The sequence below is a fragment of the Macrotis lagotis genome, chromosome 1 (genome assembly GCF_037893015.1).
Source record: "Macrotis lagotis isolate mMagLag1 chromosome 1, bilby.v1.9.chrom.fasta, whole genome shotgun sequence".
Lineage (NCBI taxonomy): Eukaryota > Metazoa > Chordata > Mammalia > Peramelemorphia > Peramelidae > Macrotis > Macrotis lagotis.
In genome coordinates, this window is record NC_133658.1 from 487285718 (window position 1) to 487310213 (window position 24496).

The following is a 24496-nucleotide window of genomic DNA, read 5'->3' on the forward strand; positions in this document are numbered from 1 at the left end:
AAGACTACCTGCATAGTGGAAATACTACTTATTCAATAGGGTTTGAGTTTTTAATTGCCAAGTTTCGGAGAAGGATAATACAAAACACTAAGATCCAGGGGTTGATGATTCTTAAATTTGAAACCCCATGTCTTCTAGAACTAGGACCAGATGCTAGCACAGAACAATGAGTATTAATAATTGTTGTTCATATAGGGCTATAAAGTTTACAACATTTTATATACTGCATTATCTTATTTAAATCTCACTACATCCCTGTGAAATAGGTAAAGATAGACTAACCAAAAAAAGTGGTATTAATCTTAATAAATGTGAATGTGCTTTAGAACAACTAAGTAAGTCAGAGAACAGGAACTCTTAAGTACTGTAGGAAGGACAAAGGAGGTGATACCAAGCCTGAAGTTCAAGGGAGTAATCAAAGGATTTCCAGATGAAAGGCCTTATATATATATATCTTCAGGTCTAACTTTCATCCTGACCCTATTTAATTATGTAATTAATTTAGGAAACTGAAGCCTGATCAAACAATAAGCATTTATTAGGCACCTACCATGTTGTCAGACACTATGCTAGGCAATGGGAATACAAAGTCAAAAGTAAAAGTCCCTGCCCTCAAGGAGCTTACAGTCTAACAGAGGAAGCAACATGTATATAACTAAGTGTATATAACACATATAAAATAAATGAGGTAAACTTTTTTAGAGGGAGAGCACTAGTAGTTGACAGGTTGAGGGGTAAAGGGTGGGGAGATCAGGAAATACTTTGTTGAGGGTGGGCTTGATGAATTTGGAAAGCAGATAGTCAAGTGTGGATGGAGATAACAGATGGACAGTATGTGTGGCAAGAGGGGCAATTTAGCTGAACTGCAGAGGGCAGGATTTCATTTAGTCTTAAGTAACAGCCCCAAGAGAGGAGTACAACAGATAAGAGGCTGAGGTTAGGTTGTGAAGATATTGAAATACCAAAGGAAGATTTAAATATTTAGAAGTAATAGAATATCATTCCTTTTATTCAATAGGGAAATGACTCAGAACAGAGCTGGAGAAAAATCACTTTGGTGGAAGATTAGAAAAGGGGAAGAAATTTAGTGTATGAAGGTGTTGTTATAGTCTAGGTGAGAGGTAAAGAAAGCCTAGACTTATGTGTAGGTCTTTAGAGCAGAAAAGAGGAAAACAAAAAAATTGTCAAGATTAAACTGGTTTAAACAGCCAACTGACTGTATATACAAGGTGAAGGAGAGAAGTCAAGAATGACATGAAAGTTGCAACATTTAGTGACTCACAGGATGGTGGTGCTCTGAAGAGAAAGGAATTTTGAGAAAGATGGTTCGGGTGAGGAAAGAACAAGTTTGGTTTCAGAAATAGTGAATTTGAGATGTCAACAGGCACCCTGCTTGAAATGTCTAATATGCAGTTGGAGATATGAGTTTAGGAGACTGACCATGACTAGATAGATGGATATGAATGTTGTACAGAGTTCAACCCATGGGAGCTGATGAGGTCACTTTCTAAGTATTGAAGTGTAAAGAAAGTAAAGAGATTCCAAGATACAGTGCTAGGAACATGATAACAGAAGATAAGGCAGCATCAGACTAAGAAGCAATCAGATTAGGGGGCAGCTAGGTGGCACAGTGGATAAAGCACAGGCCCTGGAGTCAGGAATACCTCGGTTCAAATCTGGTCTCAGACACTTAATTACCTAGCCTTGGGCAAGCCACTTAACCCCATTGTCTTGCAAAAACCTTAAAAAAAAAGTAATCAGATTGGTGGATAATCAAGAGAATAGTGCATGGGGTGAGAGAGTCCTCCTCTACAGTGTCAACTACTGCCAAGAAAGCAGAGGATAGGAAAAGAGCTCATCTTATGCACCCACTGCCAAGGTCTTTTTCAGCTCTACACTTGGGATCTTATGAACATAAATCTTTTTTTTTGCAAGGCAGTGGGGCTAAGTGACTTGCCCAAGGTCATACAGCTAGGTAAGAAATAAGTGTCAACTTAGGATAACATCATCTCCAACCAAGGCTTCCTATCTAAAATCTCCATAATTGAAAGAATCTGGATAAGCCAAATTCCAAAAAACACATGGAACATTATAACAAGTCTGAGACTGGGGGTCAGCCTTTCTAACAATGTTAGGTCATATGGTCTCTTCTGATAAGACAAACCACTACAGACCAATCACTACTGCCCATCACAGGGAGGAGAGGGGAGGAAAAAAAATCATTAAGTGCTTATTATGTGCCAGACACTATGCTAAGTGCTTTACAAATCCTTTGAAGAGTTTCCAGTAGGGAAAAAACTCAAGAGATTCAGATAAAAAAAATGATTCTTGGCAGTAAAAAGTTCTATAAAGCCTGACTAGGGCCATGTGCTTATTTCAAAAAACAGAGTAGGGGAAAATTAGAGATTGGCAGACAAGAATTTTGCATGTGTGCTTGTGTGTTTTGGAGTATTCATTTTTTCCAAAAAAAAAAAAAACAAAACCCAAACACAATGGCATAAATGGCATTTTAGCACCAATTGCCAGAGCTAATAAAACAGACTAAGGTCTTCTTAAATAGGCTTTGTTTGAAATAAAACCAAAGGATAGAATGTTCTTTGAATGTTTAGGAAATAGGTTTGAGATGCAGCTCTTTGACAGAAATTAAAAGGCAGTGAATGTAAGAAAAAAACCATTTGGTTTAAAATGGATTGCATTAAGGCAAGTTTGGTTGTAGGGGAAACCTTAAGCATTTCCAATGTGTTAATAAAAAAGCCATTTTATATTCACTGACCTACATGTTTCTGTGTAACTTTTTTTTAGGTTTTTTTTGCAAGGCAAATGGGGTTAAGTGGCTTGCCCAAGGCCACACAGCTAGGTAATTATTAAGTGTCTGAGACCAGATTTGAACCCAGGTACTCCTGACTCCAAGGCCAGTGCTTTATCCACTAAGCCACCTAGCCGCCTCATGTAACTTTTCTTACACTGTGTAAATAAAGTGGCTCTAGGAAATCACCAGAAGTCTTTCATCAGGTACAAATAACAATACTCTAATTATTTTGCCTTTTTAAAGCTCAATTTATTTCCCATCAAATTAGTAGAGAAAAAAAAGTGTGAATACAGAATTAGTGAGCTTAGAAAACCTGTCTCTCAAAGCAGGGTAGAGATCTGTGATCTGATGGGATAATCTCAGGAGTTCATTAAAGGCATTAGGCCAAGTTCCAGGGCAGATTTGAACTTGTTTAGACCTGCTTCTTGAAAATCTGTCAACAAGCTACAAGCCTACAGGAAGACTGATCATCTGAATTCCAGGAGTCATTGCCTGGTCCCCAAAAACTTTTTCAAGAAAGGCAACGTATTGCTCCGAAAAGATGTCAAAAACCAAGACACTGAACACTATCATCAGATTACTTTATTTCTCTTGCTGAGCTTAAATAAAAGTCCCAATTAATGATGTTAGGAGACTTCAAAAAACTGATTTAAGAAATTTTTTGAGAGGCTGCAGAAAGGGCACTGGTTTTGAAACCAGGATTTCAAATCTCACCTATTTCATATATTATATTGTCACTTTACTTTTGTTTTTTTATCTATCAACTGGTAGACTTGGGCTGGAGGACCTAGTACCCTTAACATTTACAAGCCTATCATATTTTGTAGGGCTGCCCAGGCAACAGCCCTTCAGTGCCACCTCTCTCTCCAAATTTAGTTCAGGTGTAGTTACACTTGTGTTCTGGGGGAAAGTGATCAAAGGGGTGAAGGAGGCTGTTTAAGGACTTCATTTCTTGAGGGGTATTCCATTCACTGCTCCTCAAATAGCAGCATGCTCTTGACAACTGATTTTCTTTTAAATTTGCTGATTACCAAGTAACCTTATCACTTTTTAATTTGACTCAAAAAATTACAAAAAGAAAACTAAAATTGTAAAATCTAATCTTTTGAATAAGGCAGTAGTTTCATAGTCTGGAATTGCTGACTTGTCATCGGTCAAATTCAACTTCACCATATCAAATTCAACTTCACCATATCGTGTTCAGAGTTGGTAAACAGGCAGTTTTTTAGACAGTTAATATGGAACATCCCAGAAGGGAAAGATCCTTTATAAATGAAGAGTGCAAAGTGGGGACTCTGGTCAATGCCACAAATATGGCTATACAAAATAAAGAAGGCTGTTTCAAAGCTACTCCTGGAATAGTTCTCTGTGATACTGTGAAATCAATAAGTGAATGGTATAAACACATATAGATGGAGATTACAGAAAATTCATTTAGAAATCATTCTTAATCCTAGAAATAGAAAGAATTCAGTCACTTTCTATTCAAAAAGAGCTCAGATAGTCTCTCTTCAAACTAAAAATGACTTCCAAACAGAAAATATTTAAGATGTCTTCCATGATTCAGTTGTATAAAACTGTATAGAAAATGAGCATCATGTTCAAATGTATTGAAAATAATAAGGTTTTAGAAAACATTCCTAGAGTTGAAGTATGCAGAAACAAAAGATGATTTAACAGAGATTTATAGCAGATCTCTAATCATCATCAGAGTCAGAATCATATATTTTTCCTCGGATGGTTTTCTTTTCCAGTTTTGTGAAGGTGGTTCCAAATTTCTTCTGGTTTTGAAATGGTGGCTCCATCAAATTTCCACTAAAAATCAAAGAAATAGGAAAAGGAACTTATGTGTTAAGATATAAGGGTTAGCGTAAGATATGAGTTTTTCAAAAAATTGAAATAATTTCATCTCTAGTAAAATTTACAAAGTACAGTGGAATTCCTTCAATAACACAGAGATAGACAAGACTAATATCTTTGTTACAGATTCATAATTTAATAATTTCAATATTTAAGGTTTTATATTATGTTTTGGGAATCAGATTTATCTATAACAAGATGTACTTAAAGAAGTTTTGTTTTAGAGAACGATAGTATATAGCCTCTTGAGTCTTTTTACTAGTTATTAATAAATTGATATTTAAAAGCCATTGCATTTTGTGGTTTTTTACAGCAGATGTCACTGTATAAGTATAAAACTATTAAATAAAATTTAGTTGCAAAGTAAGTATGAATTTAAAATTATAACAAAATATGATCCCACAGTAGCAAGACAAACTTCATGCACTTCTCTAAACTGTTATTTTATTATTTCTCAAGGAGTAGTAATGAGAACTGAGGACACATTTGCCTAATACGCCTTTGGCTAATTATATTAGATAGCTTCCTTCCTTAATTTCAATATTGTTCTATTTAGTTATCATGTATCACTGAATTATCCAAAATTCATTCAAATAAACAATTTTTTTTTTTTGCAAGGAAATGGGGTTAAGTCGCTTGCCCGAGTCCACACAACTAGATAATTATTAAGTGTCTGAAGCCAGATGTGAACTCAGGTACTCCTGACTCCAGGGCCAGTGCTCTATCTACTGTGCCAACTAGCTGCCCCAACAATTTTTTTTAAGAAAAATAATCTTGGGCCGGCTAGGTGACGCAGTGAATAGAGCACCGGCCCTGGAGTCAGGAGTACCTGGGTTCAAACCCAACCTCAGACACTTAATAATTACCTAGCCGTGTGGCCTCGGGCAAGCCACTTAACCCCATTGCCTTGAAAAAAAATCTAAAAAAAAATAATCTTGTCTTCTTTTTCATTTTTTTTTATTAACAACATCTGTAAAAAATGCTAATTGTTCACCCTGGGTAAATTAGACAATCTAAGAAAAAATACGATTATGTGATGGCTGTCAGTATTAGACAAACTGGATCTTTTCCTCCCTAGAAGTTAACCCAGTCAGAATACAATTTTTACATAATTTCTCTTGATAAACTGGGCTTTAAAAAAAATTCTGTGAGAATCCACAAACTACTGTGGTATCTCAGTTTCCTTAACTTGAAACAGGTAATAGTCAAGGAAATAAAAGTAAGGCTATATCTTTTTAAAAAAAATCTTATTTTTCTGGTTTTAATTCTAACAGGAATATTTCATCAAAAGTTGTCCCAATCCATTTTCACAGCAGAAATGGAACTTTGGGACTATCTAGAAGAAATCTGGGATTGGGGTGGGGTGGGGGGGAACACAAACTCGAGATAAATGAAAGTAAATGATATAGTTTTCCCAACTTATGTAGCAACTATTCATCAAGAACTTAAGCTTCACAAGATGGGGGTAAGAAAAAGAAGTAATGAAATAACAATCTTTATCATTTTACTTGCTGTTGTTTCTACACTAGGCAAGGGACTCAAAAGATGATATGACATGTTATAATTTGTACAAAGAGATAAGCTTTTTTTGTTTGGAGAATGGGGTGTCTCAGGTTATTTTGAAGTCAGTTTAGAAATAAGTTAGGAATTAGAAAGCTCTGTACTTTCTCAGACTGTGTATTACAGGAGAAGACTGAATAAATTTTGAGTTTAACAGATAAAATTATACAGCTTTGTAATAAATACACTTTATAATAATTTTTTTTGAAGAAACAGATTATTTTTCACTGATGATAACATTTTATTTATTTATCTATCTATCTATCTATTCATTCATTCAGGTTTTTGCAAGGCAAATGGGGTTAAGTGGCTTGCAGGGCCAGTGCTCTATCCACTGCACCACCTAGCCTCCCCAATGATGATAACAATTAAAATCAATTCTGAATTACATAATTAAGCTTATCTTCAATCTGAGAACATAGCATTCCAAGTGAATGACAATTTGGGACACAAAGCCTAAATGAAATGGTACAAGTCTAAAAGGATCAAAGTTTAGGGTGTTCCAAAATTTAATTTCATATAAAACTATTACTTCATCTTAATTTAATCTAACTGCATGAATGTTTATGCATTCTTCTACTTATTTGTTCAGTGTGGCTTTACAAAATACACTTTTCTTTTTGAATTCTTACAAACTTGTCCTATTTTGTTTTGACCCAATGATCCTAAATTACAAAATGCAATCTAAAAACAGCAACCAAAAAAGATAAAAAAGCAAATACACGTAATTTCAAAAAATTACCTGTAATTAATAATATCAGAACGACCAAGTCTCCATTCTAAAGTTTCTGTGGTGAAGTCATCTGTATTCCCTAGATCAGTAAAACCTACTATGTAATCTTGCGTTTTTCCATCTTTCACCAGAGCTAGGGTGGGAATAACTTTGATACGTAGTCTTTCACACAGAAAAGGTGATTTTTCCACATTTAGCTTCAGGAATTTGGTTTCCAAATGTTTCTTGGACAATATTGCCAGATGTTTATCTAGTATTTTACATCTGTAAAGCCAAAGACAAACAAAAACTTTAAAAAATCAAATAGATTAGACACTAAAGAAAATTTAGCAAAGGTGGTTGGAGAATGTGGGGATTTTATTGTAGCCTTTTTATTTCTATCTCATAAGTAGTCTGCAATAGAAAATAAAAAGTTGGCATTATAGGAAATCAGGCTTTTCTTTATGAATAAATTATCAATATCCTACTCTGACAGAATAACAGGGCCAAGCAAACTCAGATTGGATCCCATTAACATTTTTTTCTAATTGGAATTTCATAAGCACTGAATTTGAATGGGGGGAAGGAAAGAGAGGAAATAACTGACACTAATACTCAAGTCTATGGAAGAGAATCATGAATATTTGGTACCTCATTTGAGAAATTCCAAAGTAAAAAATGTTACTAATGAAAGGAAACTTAAAAAACTCGTATATGACATCATTAGAATTAAAGGTAATCAATATCATCTTAACTCTATGCACCATCAAGTAGATCTTACAGTGTTTTTCCATAGTAGACCTTTGATTGCTGATTAAAACGACAGAGATGAAGATGAAGATGCTAATAACAATGACAACTTCCATTTATAGAGTATTTACTATGTTCCAGACACTGTGTAAGGGCTTTATAATTGTTATCTCATGCAATTTGACTATTCTGAGTTGAAGGTATACCAAGAGAAAAGGAAGCTCTAAGTTAGATGACCTAGTTATTGCCAAAGTTTTATTCTTGATTCAGGAAGTAACTGGCAAGAATGATGACATGGCTTTTTAAAAAAATCCAGCTGTTTGTTTCAAAATGGTCAATACATTGTTTTTCCTACGGAAAAGTTTGGTATGGGTCCAAATGCCAGTATTTTTTGAATCACTCAAGTCTCAGTGTTTAGCATGGAGGTCAAACAAGAATAAGTGTTACACATAAGGATATTATTTTAATTTGAATATAGATATTGAATATAGATATGGTGTGTGTGTGTAGAAAAATAAGAAAGTGTGTAAACAAATCCTTTAAATTGCACTGGGGGGGAGCTATTTAAAATATTTCTCCTTGGAAAATACTTTTCAGTTAATTTCTTTGTCTTTGATGCCTTTTCACTTCTTGGATGATCTCACTCTCTTCCCAAGTCTCCTCCTGATCCAATATGCCCTCTCTATTTCTTGCAATGACAGGCATATAAGAACCACTTAACAAATATTCCTTCAATTATTTATTTATTTATTCATTTATTTCTCATTCCTTCTAAAGTGCCAAATGGTAATTAAGGTGTTAGTTAATAAAGCTTAAGTCTATATAATCTTCTTCTGAAAGTATTTGCAAATTAAAAATGGAGTTCATAGAAAGATGGCTTCCAGGATTCAGTCCAAAACGCTATGGTAACCTGGGAACCCCTATAATATTTTCAAATATGTGTCTTCACTTAGCTTAGAGGTTCAGACCTCAAAGGCTTTTTGAAAGTAAGAGGAGGGTCTGACAAGCAGGTAGCCAGTTGTTTTCTCCCTGTCTCTATGGAAGTAAATAAATGACCACTTCACAAACTCTTCTAAAAAACCCCTGGCTTCTAGATAGGTCCCTGATTTACATGGGTTCCACAGAAAAATCACAAGAACATAGTTCTACTGAAGAACAGCTAGTGAAACTTATCTACATAAAGACTTCAGGCAATAAGACAATTATTTTTTTACCTTTGACAAAAGTTTTTAACTATATGGTACATCTCTAAGAGTTACTGTTAGAAGTGATAAAATAATTCAAGAAATTTAAATAATGAATATAGGAATGCCAGTTTTTTGGGTAATGTATAATATTACAACTTTGAAGTTAGCAAGTTTTAAAATAAACCTCTTAAGAAATTACAATGTCAATATATACAATGAGGTAACCGGTCCTTTAGATAAGTCTATCTTTTTAACATTATAACATTTCCTTCACCAGATATCAGTTCAATTACCTGAATGTGGAATCTCTGTAGAAATGACAAACCACTTTTTTACTTTCTTTGACTTCCAGAAAAAATTCTCTCTCACTAGGAATTTCTCTGTATTCACCATGTCCTTTTGAAAGCCATTCCTAGGTTGGAAAGAGACAAAATAATAACATTTGAAATTTCTTTTTCAGTAGATGGGGTAGTTTAATCAAATATCTAGGTCAACATATAAGATAATTTTTATTTTAGTCACTAAAATCATTTGCAATAAATAAGTTTTATTTTAGGATAAATTAGAAAGAATAAGCAATATTCACTGATTCCATTTCCTCAATCACTTCAACTTCTTGCTATTTGGTTTTCAATCCAATCAATCTCCCTACTGAAATTGCTCTCAAAGCTGTTAATAGATTTCTCAACTGCTCTGTCAAGAGAGATTTGTCATGATTCAGTCCTCATTCTCCTTGTACTCTGGACCCAATTTTTTCACCTATCAGTTGCACTGAATACTTTTAATGTTCCACATCTACTTCTTGTTCTCTACATGCAGCTGTACCTGCATCGTAGCCCTTTCCTTTTCTCAATCCATGAGGATTCCCGCGTAATCTCATTGATCCTTATGTTTTAATTCACATGACTCCAAAATCTCAATTGCCGTTAGTGATCTTTTCCCTATTTCTCCTGCCACTTGGACCCCCACCTTTAAAGAATTTCCACTGGGTCTCATTTACATCTCAAACGCAAAACAAAATTTTCACATTCCCCTCCTAAATTCTTGTAGATTACACCACCATCTGCCCAAGACACCCAAATCTTCAATTTTGGAGGAATCTTTACATCTTCTCTTCAATATATACATACTAGATGCATTTTGTAGTAGAAAAGTGACAGACTTGAGGGTTCAATTCTACTTTTAACACTAGTTATGTGACTATAAGTCAAATCATTAACTTCTCAGTCTCAATTTATTCATATGCAAAATGGGCATACCTGGAGTATCTACCCTATACTATTGTGAATATCAATTCAGTTAATATATACAAATTTGCTTTGTAACTTTTAAAACATTATTATGTTCATTATTATCTAATCATCTGCTAAATACTGTTCTTACTTCCAAAAGCTCTCTCACATGTCCCCTTTAGTCTACTTATTACTTTAATGTGATTCATATCTCTTGCTTGTCTTACTCAATATTCCCTTCTCCAAATTATACTTTATGGATCTTCCTAAGACAGAAATCTCCTCATGTTTTTCCCCTGCTCAGATCTTCAGTGGCTTCCTAGTATAGATCATAAAATATGGTCTCATTATGGTATTTAAAAGTCTCTCCAACTTAACTTTCCAGTTTCATTTCATATTGTTCACCATTATAATCTCTATATTCCAGCTAAGCTGGACCACTTATTTCCTGAACTTAGAATGCCATTGCCTGCTCATGTGATTAGTACTGACAATTTCTTGGGAGTTCAAATCTAGCCTCAGATATTTCCCAGCTATGTGATCCTGGGCAAGTCATTTAATTTTTGTCTGCCTACATCTCCTCAACTGTAAAATGATGGTAACAGCATTGGTTTGATGTGAGGATCAAATGATAGATTTGTAAAAAAAAAAATGCTTAACACAGTGCCTAATACATAATTATGTGCTAAAAATACTTCTTTTCCCATGCCAAGGCTGGCCTACCTCATTTCTTTTTTTTTAATTTATTTAAAACAGTTGGGGTAAAATGACTTGTCCAAGGTTGCACAGCTAGGTAATTAAGTATCTGAGACTGTATTTAAACTCCAGTCCTCCTGACTCCAGGACAGGTACTCTATCCACTACGCCACCTAGCTGCCCTCTACCTTGTTTCTTTCAGAATTTTATTCCTTTTAAAGGTTAGCTCAGGTACTACCTCCTCTGTATCTTACTTGTTCTCACAGGTCTTGGGGGCAGAGTTTGTGTGACATTTTATTTCTGTTTTACCATGCTTTGCAGGCTCTTATAGACTAGTGTTTGAGCTAGATAATGACCATTACCTTTGCCGACTTACTGAACTCAGAAGAATTCATCCAAAGTTCCCCTAAAATTCTATAAACAAAAGTTAATTTTTAAAATGTTTAATTACATTTTTGAAAATAAATGTGTGGGGAGAAGGGGAATTTCTATCTGTCTTTGAAGAGAGCAAGGGAATCAGATATCATACTACTTGTACAAATTCCTAGTAAGGAAAGGTGGACAAGCAACACAAATCAGAGTTGGAAGGAAGCTTAGAGGCTGAATAACTTAGCTCCCTCCTACCAAAAGACATTCCTCCACATTACTGCTGATGTAATTTATTTGTGATCAAATGTTATTAGCACAGGGAAAAGAGCAGTGATTCAGGAGTTAGAGAACCTGGGTCAAAACTAGCCTCTGATGCTTACTATGTGACTCTCCAAGTTGGTTAATGTCTTTTGGTCTTAGTTTCCTCCTCTGAAAGATAAGGGGTTTGGACTGCATAATCTCTGACATACTTTCTAGCTTTAGAGTTATGGTCTCTATTGTTTTCAGGGATGAAGCATCCCAAACCATCTTTGAACTGAACAGCTCTATAAGACAAAAATTGTTCCTTATGTTTAGTTGAAATCTGACTCTAGCTTTCAACTATAGGTATTAGTCGACCTTTGGATCTATAGAGAACAAGTCAATTATCTCTTTCACATGACAGACTTTCAAATATTTACATACTATTATTAAATCAAATCTGTTCTTCAGGAGGTTAAATGTTCCTGGTTCTTTGTTTCATGACATTTTGTCTAGACCACTGGTAAATCTGTCTGCTCTCCATAAGAATATACTCCAGTTATCAATGTTTCAACCAAAATGTGGCATCCAAAAGTGACCAGAGTATTACAGATGTGATCTGAACCACAACAGTGTATCGTGCAACTATTACTTTCCTCAGTCTAGATATTATATTTCTATTCATCCTAGACTGTGTTTCTTTTTATTGATAACTCCTTTATACTGTTGGTTTATGTTAAATCAACAAGCCTGCCTAACCCTTTCCCCCCCCTCCAAGTGGACTACTTATTGATTAGGTATTGATCATTCTTTATTTGTACAACTAGTATTCTGACCTTTACATTGATCTCTACAATTTCATTTTGTTTGTTTCTGTCCCATCCCAGGGTTAGATTATATTAAGATACTTTTGAATAGAAATTGTTATCCAGCATATGATATGTGCTACTCTTTGCCTTCAGTTTTGTCATTTGGAAATATAATAAGTTTCCATGATACTCAAATTGCTAATAAAAAATGATTAAAAGAATCATGCAGTTCTCTTGTTTAGCTTCATTGAACAGCAAGTAGTACTTTGTAATATTTTTTCCTATGAAAATAGATATGAACAGTGTGAATATTTCTTATCAACTGAAAGATGAAAATCTGTGAACATATTTAAGAAACACTAAGTTTTTAAAATTTTTATTCTTGGCAAATAAAATCCAACTGCTGACCACACCAGTTTTAAATGCTCAAATTTCAAATTCTCAAACTACTTCTTTACTAAGAAAACAGAGGCTATTCAAGCTGAGTTCCTTTATCTCCCTTTTCTATTCATCTCAAAATTCCTTGACATCATCTTCCAGTTATTAACAACAAGGTGGCCCTTTTTTGCTATGGCTAATGCAAAATTTTACACATGAACCTGATTCCCATATTCTCATCCTCTTTAGAAGATGGAATCCACTCTCCAGATATCCCCTCTCCCTAATTTTCAGCTTCTCTCCTTATCAATTGGTTTTCCCTTCAAACATGCCCAAGTTTCTACTCACTCTTTAAAAAAACCTTCACAAGATCCCTTAAAACTACTATGCTACATAGCCCTTTCCTTTCTCAGTCAAACTTGCCTAGAAAGTTGTCTACAAACATTGTCCCACCTTACTCTTCTCTTCTAAGTTATCAACCCTCATTATTCTACTAAAATTGCCTTCTTTAGTTATCAATGATCTTTAAATGTCAAACATGATGATCTTTTATCAGTTTTTAATCTTGAACTCACAAGCTGCATTTGACACTGCTGACTACTCTATCCTACTGTATATTCTCTCCTCTTTGCATTTACCTTTTTCTTCTCCTGTTTGACCACTCCTTCTGTGTCTCTTTCACTGTCTTATCATCCATATTTTACTCCCCAACTATAGGTATTCTCTAAGACTGTTTTAAATTCTTATAGGTTTAATTATCAAATCTTTGAAAAGATTGACAAATTTATATCATTAGCCCCAGTTTCTCCCTGAGTTTCAATTTCACATCATCAACTGCCCATTAGGCATTTCAAAAGCAATGTCCCTGAGATATCTCAAACTCAACAGGTTCAAGACAAAATTTATCTTTTTACCAAAAGCCCCCCTCTTTCAAACTTCCGTATTTCTGATGAAGTAACCACCATTCTTTCAGTTTCCCAGGTTTAAAACCTTGGAATTATATTGATGCTCTCTTTTACTTTACTTTCTCTCACTCTACATAATCAAAAAAGTGTCCACTCTTGATGTTTCTACTTTCACATGCCTCACATTCAACTCCTCCTCTCCATTATGTCACCATTTTAGTTCATTCTTTTCATCACCTCTTGTCTAGATCATTTTAACAGCCTCCTCATTATTCTCCCTGCCTCAAGTACTTCCCCATTCAAGTATTAAGCACAAATCTGACTATATCACTCAATGAAGTACAATAGCCTCCTATTGATTCTGAGATCCAATAAACAAACTTCTGGTTAGCTTTTTGATAGAGAGGAGAGAAAGAATAAGTTTTATTTGCATAGTTCTTGTTGGCAAGAAACACTAAGGAAGCTAAAATACTGTTTGATTTTCTGGGAAGAGAGTAGTTACAAAACAGAAGTCTAAAAACCCTCTATCTTAATAAAAGGTGAGTTGGTAAGTATATTCTTTGTTAAATATTATACTGTGTTGACAAGTGAAGCTTAAAAGTAATCTAGTGATTTATAATTTGTTAAAAATTGCCTACTTTTCATTACTATTCTATTTTCAGTATAAAAACATGAAGTAGACATAATATATATGCATGTATTTTAAGGTTAAAAAGAGAAAACTATTAAGGTGAAAACTATATGCTTCTTCCCACAATTAGGCAGAAAATTATGAGAGGACTAAAAGATATAAACAAGAATGAAATCTCATGTCAAAGAAGGATTGGGGGGGAAAAAAGGGCTTTGAATGGGTACCATGGAGGCTTTTAAAGTCCTTCATAACCTGGTCCTAAGCTTATCTTTCAACATCATTATACATCATTTTCTTGCCTCTCTCATACTGGAGAGTAATCTTCAGTGCCACTAGAACCAGATTAAAATGTAATTGGTAAATGTTTTAACAAAATAAATAAAAATGATTCAGAATCAATAATGTAAATTTGAGGTTCCTAAGGCAATATGCAGCAACAGAAATCCATTTTTATTTGAGTCTGACATCACTACTCTACATAATATCCCTACAATTACTGTTTACCTCCTATTCTAACGATCAATCTCCTCTCTTACAAACTCCTTTCAACTATTTTGTATTCATTCCGAAATTTTGCTGGTATCACTCCTAATCATTTATTGGTTAAGCAGTGAGTCTTGACCAGCATATATTCTTTCCCTGAAAATATCTTGATTTTTCTCCTATCTCCTACCCCAAACAGGATGCAGAATGAGGAAATGTCTGCACAGTTCTCTCAAGTCCCTTGTAAATTGCACCTCTTCTTCATTTCCTCATAAAATACGCTTCATTTTTAATTTTATTAACCTACAGTAAAACTTCCAAAAGTAAGATTCAGTTGCTCCATGAAGTAAATTCAGATATTTGTGCCAACAGCCTTTTGTCCTAGCAACACAATGAGTCATATCCCAATTGGCTATTGAACAAAAATGATCTGAGCTGATCTGAGCAGTAATTTTGAAAATGAAAAACACCAACTTGATGTAACTTGAATATTAGGACATTCAAAAGTCTGTGTATTAATTAATATATCATATGTATAAATATATTCCTCTTTCATTGCATTAGCAAAACTTCATATTTAATTCTACATTCTTCAAAATAGTTTAGGTATGCAACATTCCAACTGAACATGTATATTAATAATACAAATGCTCCTTAAACCCTCAAATCATTAAATCACCACCTGACTATTCTTTATCTATCAGTGTTACAAAGGGAAAAGCAGCTTAGACCACAAAATACTCAACTGCTTTTAAAAAATACAATTTAAAAAATGTGAACTTAAGACATAAATTTAGGCAGTTTTCTCATTATGAAGAATTTCTTCCTTTACGAAACTGTTTTTCAAATAATGATTTCCTTTGCTGTGTTTGTACAGAAAAGTAAGTGTTAGCAGTTCCAGTAAACTTAAACCAATCAGACTTTGTAAAGTAGTTCTGATGTGTTTTACTAGAAATTTTTTTCCCCTCTAACTATAAAGAAAGGAACTTATTCAATTGGTCTCTTGGTTCTACAATACTAATCCTATCACCTAAATTAAAGTATATTTGAGTAAAGCTTTCACTTCCCAAAACACATATGCCCATACTCACACCCACCTCCTAGAGTTTTCCCTCTTCCCATTGCCCAGGGAGAAAGAGGAGATACTGCCAGCTATGCATCATGCTTTTTAGGTCTACATCTCTTCTTGGAGAATCCAGTTTGTTTGTTTGAGTTTTTTTTTTTTAACAAGAACACAAATCCCGTTGGGCATATATGACAATTTCTCCTTTAGATAAACTTTATATCTGAAATATGGCTCTCAAACTACTTTGAAGCCATTCTTTTCACTTGAAAACATTCCTACTAAAGTTTCAGTAATTAAAATCTGCCCCCCCCCCCATTTTATAGTGTGGCAGGCTAAATTACAACAGGATTAATTTAAGCATAATACATGGAATTTAGCTCTTTTGATCTTAGGTCATTCTTCTACCTAGATTTCAGTGTTCTTTTAACCAAATGAGAACACAAAGTGTTCTTAATCTGGAGGCTTCATTTTATAAAAACAGAACAAAACTGTATTCAGATTATTACACTAAGTTAAAAATACTTGCTTTGTACAAATTTTAAACAGTGGCAAGGATGCATTAATTTATCAATCCCTAAAAGTGAGGATTGACAGAAACTACTTCAGTAGTATAAGGTACTTGGACCATACTGTTTAGTAATTTCAGAAACCAGTGCAGCTAGGTTACTTGTTTCTGCTGTTGTGCTTTCTTTAGTGCTTCAAGTCTCTTTTCTTTGAGGCGCTCCAAATCATCTTCATCCATCTGATCCAGTTTTTGAATCTCAGAGTCCAGCTGCTGTTCCACAATATTGGTTGTCTGAAGCAATTGATTCTCCAGGACTTTTGCAAACATGTCAACAGATGTATGAGCTTCCATTTTTTTTGAATGTATTGTTTACTCCTTTACACTAGGGAAATAAAAACTCACAATTAAAATATTGCTAACATAAACCTATGTTTTCTTATATTTTCCATGATCAGCAAGTAATACTATTTGAACAGTAAAAAAAATAACTGACAGTGACTCTGACCAATTGTTTCCTTTCCTATGGCATAAATACACACTTGTGAAAAGTAAGATGATTATAGTGAAAAAATGTTTTTGATTCAGATTCTTTTCTGAAACAAAACCAAGACATATATATTAAGTGCTACTATAAATACAGATCACTATACTATAGGCTATAGAGAAAATAGTGGGGAAATGTTTAAGACCTAGTCTTTCTCCTCATGGATTTCACAATCTAGAGGGTGGGGAAGCAGTTATAAGATATAGCAGTAACTGAGGGCTGCATTTTAAAGTTATAAGAAGTGCTGTTTAAGATAAAATTAGAACAGCCTAAGGATGTATGATTTCACTAACATGGGTAAAACTGCCATCAAAATTAATGCCTTTCAATTAAAAATTGCCATGATTGAAAAATTCAGCACTTTTCCAGTCAATTTTGTGATAAATTTCTGAAATTACCTGTGCTAGGTCAAAGTCTTTTTTTTTTGCAAGGCAATGGGGTTAAGTGGCTTGCCCAAGGCCACACAGCTAGGTAATTATTAAGTGTTGGAGGCCAAATTTGAACTCAGGTACTCCACCTAGCTGCCCTGAGACATACAGTCTTCTGTTGATATCTGAAAACTTTACAAAGTCTAAAAACTATTTGCCTCATCTTTAAGCCATGGGGCATTGCCAGGACTAGAATTTGAGTCAAAGTGAGAGCTTACATTTATGCAATTCATTTAAGACTCAATACTTTTTATAAAGAAAAATTCAATTAAATTAACACTTAAGTACCTTCTATGTGGTTCTAGAAAAAGGAAACAGTTCTTTTTTTCATGAAGCTTACATCCTATTGGCTACCAGATGTGAAAGAAAAAGGGCTAAAGAATAGTCAGTTGAACATTACCTATGATGATAATCTATATAAACATTATTGCTATTGTATATTTCACAGCAATTCATTCCAAGGTAGAATTCACTGTGAGATTCACTTTAGGTTCTATGTAAAAGGGGATTATTTACTTAAAACAAAAAAGGTATATTACAACTCGATCAAAGTTTTGATATTCTTTGATTTTTCCCTCTCTTTCATCCATCATGTCCAATTACTTGCTAAATAAAGCTCCTTAGTTTCACCTCTGCAATGTCACCCATAACCTTTCTTTCTACTCCCACTGTCACTACAAGTCCTAATTATTTTTTGCTTGAATTATTTCAAAACCCTTCTACTTTGTCTCCCTGATGTTGGTTTATTTATTCCCTTTCTGAGTGATTCTGAAAACTGCTGCAGTCTGCAAAGGTCTGACATTTTCACTCCCTAATCCAAACATAAGCTTCTTAGATTGGCAGGGAGAAGGAAATTTAAGAGATGATTTAATGATCTAATCAATATTCTGATTTTGTAAACAAAACTGAAAATCAAAGAGGCTGAATAAACAGAGGGAGTTAGTGGTAGAGACAGGATTCAAATTCAGATTTTTCTGAATCCTTTTTATACAATGTTGGTTCTCATTGCCAAGGTTAAAATAAAGATTCCAGATTTTAGCATTCCCCCACTCCCCTGGGTGAAATTTATATTCCAATCAAACTTTGCTACTATTTTTTCCATCTCATCTTACTTTCTCTTCTCCTGGTGCTTTCAAGCTTCTAAGTACCTACTTTCATTTCGCGTGTTGAAATACTTCCCTTCAAGGCCCACAGCAGGTGCTTATTTCCTCTATGAAGCTTTTCCTTAGGCTTCTGACCCAAGCTCACTCCACCTCACCCACACTGAGTCTTTGTATCAAGCATAAAGGAAATAATCTTTGAACTGAACAAAAGTTCCCCGATTCAGACAAACCAGTGAGAAACAGCTGTCTACAATACAAAACCTTTCAAGAGAAGTACAAACTTTTAGTCGTCTTCTGTGTTGCCTGTTTAGTCGACAAGCCCGATTAGGGAGGGCTTTGTATGTCAGAATCTGTTCTTACTCACTTTGTAGGCTGTTAACAAACCTTCTAGCGCCGGTAAAACCTGATTATCAACAGCCCTGGGGCAGATTCGGTTAGCCCATTTTCTATCATCTTCCATTGTGACCATATCTTTGGGGGGGGTGGTGGACTAGCCTGTCGTAAAAGGGAGAGCTTTTCTTTCCATTTGTGGGGCTGTGTTTTGGGGAGCGGCAGTGTTGAGTTCTTCAGAAACAACGACAAAGCTTAAGGCTCCTCTCCGGAGATGTCGCTTCTGCTTTCTCCATTCCCCATTCTCCCGGCCACCCCTCAAGACAGTAAGCGGGTCCCCGAAGTGAGGGCAACCCCTCCCCCCAGCTCGGCTTCAAAGCCATTAAAGACGCATGCGTGACTCAGTCCGCAACTGCGCACTAGAGGCGTCGGCCCCTCCCCCCTCAGGCCAACCGGCTCGTCGCTCTCCCCGCTCCCCTCCCCCAGCCCCTCCGACCCCAAGGCGCGCTACCGCGACGGCCGCCCCCCAGGCACCCCCAGTTTCGCTTTCTCGCCTCGGGGCCCATCTCACCTGAAGTCACGGCGATGGCGGCGGTCCCCTCCCCCTCCCCCGAAAGGTGGCGAAGACTCGGCGGCAGGTCACCGCCACCACTGAATCGACTGCAGCGGCGGCGATGGCGGCAGACGAGCATCAGCCAGTTGCACACTCTAAACGCTCATTGGTTGTTTTCCACGCTCGACGCGAACCGACCGCCACCAAGGAGGAGAAAAAGTGAGCGTACTCGGCGCATGCGCTCCCCCGTTCGCTCGCCTACCCGCGCTTCCTTGGCTTTCGGGATTTCTCTGAAGACCGGCGGAACTAGCGCGGGTGGATTATTCTACGGCGAGTGTCGAAGCCCAAAGTTCTTGACTTTCTTCCGGCCCGAATTATTTCAAAGCTGCACCTTTTGTATAGATACACATATTATTCCAATGCTGCACCTTTAGTATAGATATACATATTCCAATCCTGCACCTTTAGTATAGATATATACACATTATTCCAATGCTGCACCTTTAGTATATACATATTATTCCAAAGCTGCACCTTTAGTATATATATTCCAATGCAGTACCTTATATACATATATATGTATATATATTATTCCCATGCTGCACCTTTAGTATATACATATTATTCCAACCCTGCACCTTTAATATATATATTCCAATGCTGCACCTTTAGTAGATGTATATATATATTATTGCAATGCTGCACCTTTAATATATATATAATTGCAATGCTGCACCTTTAATATATATATAATTGCAATGCTGCACCTTTAATATATATATATATTATTCCAATGCTGCACCTTTAGTATATATATTATTGCAATGCTGCACCTTTAGTATATATTATTGCAATGCTGCACCTTTAGTATTTATATTATTCCAATGCTGCACCTTTAGTATATATATATATGTATATATATATATATGATTGCAATGCTGCACCTTTAGTATATATATATTATTGCAATGCTGCATTTAGTATACATATATATTATATATACATGGATATCTTGGAGATTGTGGGATGGGAGTGTTGCCCATTTGCTTGACTGAATCTCCCGGCTATGATGCTTTGATGAATTTTCTCTGGTAAACTATATAATGTAGATGAAATGTATCCCCTTGAACATATTTCCTGGCTTTATTTTTCCAGAGAATTGAGCAGCACATAAGTAACAGAATTAAACAAGAACCCGCCTATCCTTTTCTCCTATTAAGGAGAAGCCTGGAACTTACTTTAGGAAGCGGGGACAAACTCGCTTTGATTCACTGCGCGGCTCCGCAGGCCGTGCGCAGCGGCCGGGCCGGGGCTCCCCTGGCGGCGCGGCCCTCGGCGCCGCTCCGAACTGCGGACGTTCGGCGGAGGAACGAAGCCCCGAGGGGTCGCGGCCGTCCTTCCGTTCTCCGTGACGTCACAACCGGCCGGAAGCCGGCTTTGCAGCCGCTCTGGCCGCTCGGACTGGCGGCGCCACCCCGGGCTCAGGGGCCTCTCCGCGGAAGGCTCCGCCAGGCACTCCCGACTTGCGAAGCTAGGGAGCGTCCTCCTGCCCCGGCGCCGGCCGCGGGAGTGCGGGACGCTCTGCCCCTGACGCCGAGCTCTATGCGACGCCTTGCGTGCCCACGCCAGGGTGGCGGGGGCGATGCGCTTGCGCGCTGGGAGTTCACACCATATGTGCTCTGTCCCCGTGTGCGGGTCTGTGGTGAGCCGGGTCCGAGGAGCGGCGGCCGAGCAGGAAGGACGGGGAGCCGGGCCGGCGCGGGCCGCGGGGGTCAGTGAGGGGCCGAGCCGAGGGGCCGGAGCCGCGGAGCCCATTGTCACGCGATGGGGAAGAAGCAGAAGAACAAGAGCGAGGACAGGTAGCGGCGGCGGGGCGGCGGGGCGCGGGGTCCGCGCGGCGAGCCTCTCTGGGGAGGGGAAGGAGGTCACGGGCCCGGGCCGGACGCCGCCTCGCGGGGCCGGACGCGGCCGGCTCGGGGCGAGGCCGGGGCCCTGGGCCGCCCGGGCCGGGAGGCAGGAGGACGCCGAAGTTGAGCCACCATGTGCCGGCCGAGGCCCGCGGCTCCCCGATCCCGCCCCGGGGCCGGGCCCGCCGCCGCTCGACCCCAATTCCTACCGCCCGGGCTGGGGCGGGTCAGGCGGGGGGGAAGAGTGGCGGCTGGGGCCCGGCCCCGGGCCACAGTCTGAGCGCCGGGCGTTGGGCAGGGCTCGAGGCGATTCCGTGGGGGGGGGGTCCTGGGGCCGGGCCGGGGGGAGCCTCTCCCGAGAGCCGGGCTCGGGCGCCCGCGCCCCGCAGAGCCCTGGCCCAGCTCGCGGCTGGCGTCCGGCTTGCGCCCCCGGCCCGGGGGTCGCGCCCCGGCGGCACATGCGCCCCCCGCATCCGCCTCAGGCCGCTGCGGCCCGCACTTTGAATCGGCCGCCGCTCATGAAATGCATTTTCAAAAGAGTTGAGAGAAGTTGCTTCTTGAGACCCTGGTGTTGGAGGGAGAAAGGCGGTCCGGGGGGGAACTTGGAAATGCTGAGTGCCACCTTGAGAGGTCACTTTGCAGGAGTCCCTTTCCTTTCTCGTGCCGAGTACATCAGGGCAGCCTCCGCCGATGCCGCCGGGAGACTCATCTTAGTTTTCTTTTTGCACCCGTTTCATGGAAAGCAAACTGGGAAAAAAGTTTTCTTTCCATGAATTCTGTGTGAACTTAAGACAGCATATGGAAAGCAGGTTAATAATTTAAAGAGACTACTGACCTTTACTTACTGCTATATTCAAGACAGAAACTTTGAGGTCTTTAGGAAAGTTTTAAGACTTGAAATCAGACACTGAGACCTGGTATTGAAAAGACAGAAGCAAGTAATCAAGTAGTATGAATGTTAATTAGAAACTATATTGGGGGGTACCTAGGTGGAGAAGTGGCTAGAGCACTGCTCCTGGAGTCAGTAGTACCTGAGTTCAAATCCAGCCTCAGACACTTAATAATAACCTAGCTGTGTGGCCTTGGGAAAGCCACTTAACCCCATTGCCTTACCAAAAAAAAAAACCCAACAAACCAGAATTGGCCCTCTCTCTCCCTTAAGGCTCTGAACTCGGAGTCTGGAGATCCTGACCTATGTTAAAGAAAAAAAACATTTGGGAAGGCCACATAAAGGCCACATAAAGCAATATCAGAGTGATGGCACTCCTGCCTTCCAACTTTACAATTCTGAACTATGAGAGAATATTTAGAGTAGATTCTATTCCCAAGTCATGAAATACAAAAAAGAACAAGATTGTAGAAATCTACCAATTTGAAGGATTAGCCATTAAAAGCAATTTATAGTAATATACAGTGACAAGACTTGAGATGTATGCAGTTCAACAGTAAGAGGCTGTATTTTCCTAAGTAATTACCTATGTAAGAGTTGCTTCCATGTGATACTTAGGTATCATAGAAATCATAATTAGAAATCATAATAGTAAAGAAAGATGTTACAAAACTAGGACAGAAGAAATGCTACCATGATTACTGTTTTTTTTAAAATTTTCAATCTATTAAACTTTAGTATTTTATCTTTTAATTCCTCTTAAAAGAATTTACTTGGTCCTGCCTTAAGTCAGGAGGGCCTGAGTTCAAATATGACCTCAGACCCCTGATAGACTAGCTGTGTGACCTTGAGCAAGTCATTTAGCCCTATTGCTTCACCAAAAAAAACCACACAAAAAATTCCCCGAAACTGGTGGTGGTGATAGAAAGGTATTGCACACTCTGAATGATGATCTTATTTCCATTTTTCTTTGTGTTTATAGTTTAGTGCTAGGATACTTAAATGTTTCATATATGAATGGAATGCAAACTTTTAGAGGGAGCTGGAGGCCTAGGCCTGTCCCAAAATGAATTTACTTCTCTGTTTGGAATTTTGGTTTTTCTGTAGTTTTTTTCTTTGTCTGAGTTTGTGGATTTCCCCCCCTAAGGTTTTGTAATCTACTGTGCAGATTTTCACTTTAATAAATTCTTCTAAAATATTTGAATCTTAGAAGGAACTTACAAGTTTCTGACAGGAGAGAAAGGTACTATATTTGATTAGGTATTTATTAATTGTAAAATGGAACATTAGGCTCAGTAGGATTATAGATTTAGTAGGGGCAGGTCTCTCAAAGGTCTTGTGGATGAAGAAAATGGGATTATCTTGATTCCTTTGACTTCTTCCCTTCTCTGTTACTCAAATTTATTCAAAATCAACTTCCAGAAAATTTAAAAGACTCCCACCACTAACACAGGCAGCAAATAATCAATATGCTTTTCAACTCCTAAAAATATTGTCATATTTTTACTTACCCATATTTTGGCAGTGCCACAAAGTATCCTTTTACTTGATCCAGGACCCTTTGATGTTGAATCTAGTTGTTGAATTCCATTTTCTTAATGAGACCAATCAAAGTTTAGTGTACCTAATGAGGATGCATCTGAATAGGTCACAAACAAACCAATTAACTTATATTTCCATAGTAAATTCTTAAGTATTAAGAATGATCCCATTGGGGGCAGCTAGGTGGCTCATTGGATAGAGCACCAGCCCTGAAGTCTGGAGTACCTGAGTTCAAATCCCACCTCAGACACTTAACAATGACATAGCTGTGTGTCCTTGGGCAAGCCACTTAACCCCATTGCCTTGCTAAAACCAAAAAAAAAAAAAAAAAGAATGATCCCATTATTTTTACTTTAAACATACCTTCTTATTTTGTTGGGGTTTTTTTTTTTACATTCTGCTGTTATTCATAGAGGAAAACTTACTTATCTTAGATTTTATATTTCTCTGCTGTGCCTTTCCCCACTCTGAATTTCATTTTAATGTAATAAGTTCATTGCTTAGTTAATGGTAGTTGATTTTCTTAAGGTTCAGTAATTTATTTTGCCTTAGGGTATTTCTTTTTAAAATTGTACATCAGAAATACCATAAAAATAAGAAAGACAGGATTATTTACACATAGAAATTAACTTATATATAAGTCTCTACTTTAAATATGGTAAGATAGAGTTTTATCCTTTTTTTTTGCTTGGCTCAGAATGTATCCTGACTGGTTTGACCTGCCTGTTAACAACTTAGGTTTTGCTAAATAGAATGGAAAAGCTTCAGTTAGTTGTGTATGGTGATCATTCATCACTTTTTTTGTATAAATCTATAGAGTTGAGCCCATAAATATATCTTTAGTTAACTTACTCTCTAGTAGATGGTTTGACTCCTACAGGTGCTCTAGTAATGTCCTATTTCCTATTCTAAATTTGTTGTTGTTTTTTAGGTTTTTGCAAGGCAAATGGGGTTAAGTGGCTTGCCCAAGGCCACACAGCTAGGTCATTATTAAGTGTCTGAGACTGG

General features: G+C 37.5%; 2 protein-coding genes across 9 annotated transcripts in view; one reads left to right on the forward strand and one right to left on the reverse strand.

Annotated features, from left to right (window-relative positions):
- Positions 1 to 515: 515 nt before the first annotated feature.
- TXNDC9 (thioredoxin domain containing 9) lies at positions 516 to 19513 on the reverse strand. Of its 8 annotated transcripts, none has more exons than XM_074213785.1 (5): positions 19413 to 19513; positions 16355 to 16574; positions 9172 to 9290; positions 6972 to 7226; positions 516 to 4624 (listed from the first exon to the last, which is right to left on the reverse strand). In XM_074213785.1, exons 2-5 carry the CDS (start codon positions 16541 to 16543, stop codon positions 4507 to 4509), a joined length of 681 nt encoding a protein of 226 aa, XP_074069886.1. In that variant the 5' UTR covers positions 16544 to 16574; positions 19413 to 19513; the 3' UTR covers positions 516 to 4506. The 8 variants fall into 8 exon arrangements, with proteins under 8 accessions (XP_074069886.1, XP_074069883.1, XP_074069888.1 ...); XM_074213782.1 differs by having other exon boundaries at positions 19169 to 19511; XM_074213787.1 differs by lacking the exon at positions 19413 to 19513 and adding an exon at positions 18763 to 18973.
- A 1070-nt stretch (positions 19514 to 20583) lies between these two features.
- The window catches only part of EIF5B (eukaryotic translation initiation factor 5B), a 78384-nt gene continuing 74471 nt past the window's right edge, over positions 20584 to 24496 (forward strand). Inside the window, exon 1 of the mRNA XM_074213781.1 lies at positions 20584 to 21009. Coding sequence (XP_074069882.1) covers positions 20975 to 21009 — 35 coding nt within the window. The 5' untranslated portion in view covers positions 20584 to 20974. The remainder of the gene's footprint in view (positions 21010 to 24496) is intronic.

Excerpts from the sequence above, each read along its gene's own strand:
- TXNDC9 (XM_074213785.1), bottom strand. The coding sequence starts at position 16,543 with ATGGAAGCTCATACATCTGTTGACATGTTTGCAAAAGTCCTGGAGAAT. Across the intron at positions 9,291-16,354 it reads AAGCACAACAGCAGAAACAA|GAATGGCTTTCAAAAGGACA; the intron begins GTAACCTAGCTG and ends TTTCCAACCTAG. Across the intron at positions 7,227-9,171 it reads TACAGAGATTCCACATTCAG|ATGTAAAATACTAGATAAAC; the intron begins GTAATTGAACTG and ends TTGGCTTTACAG.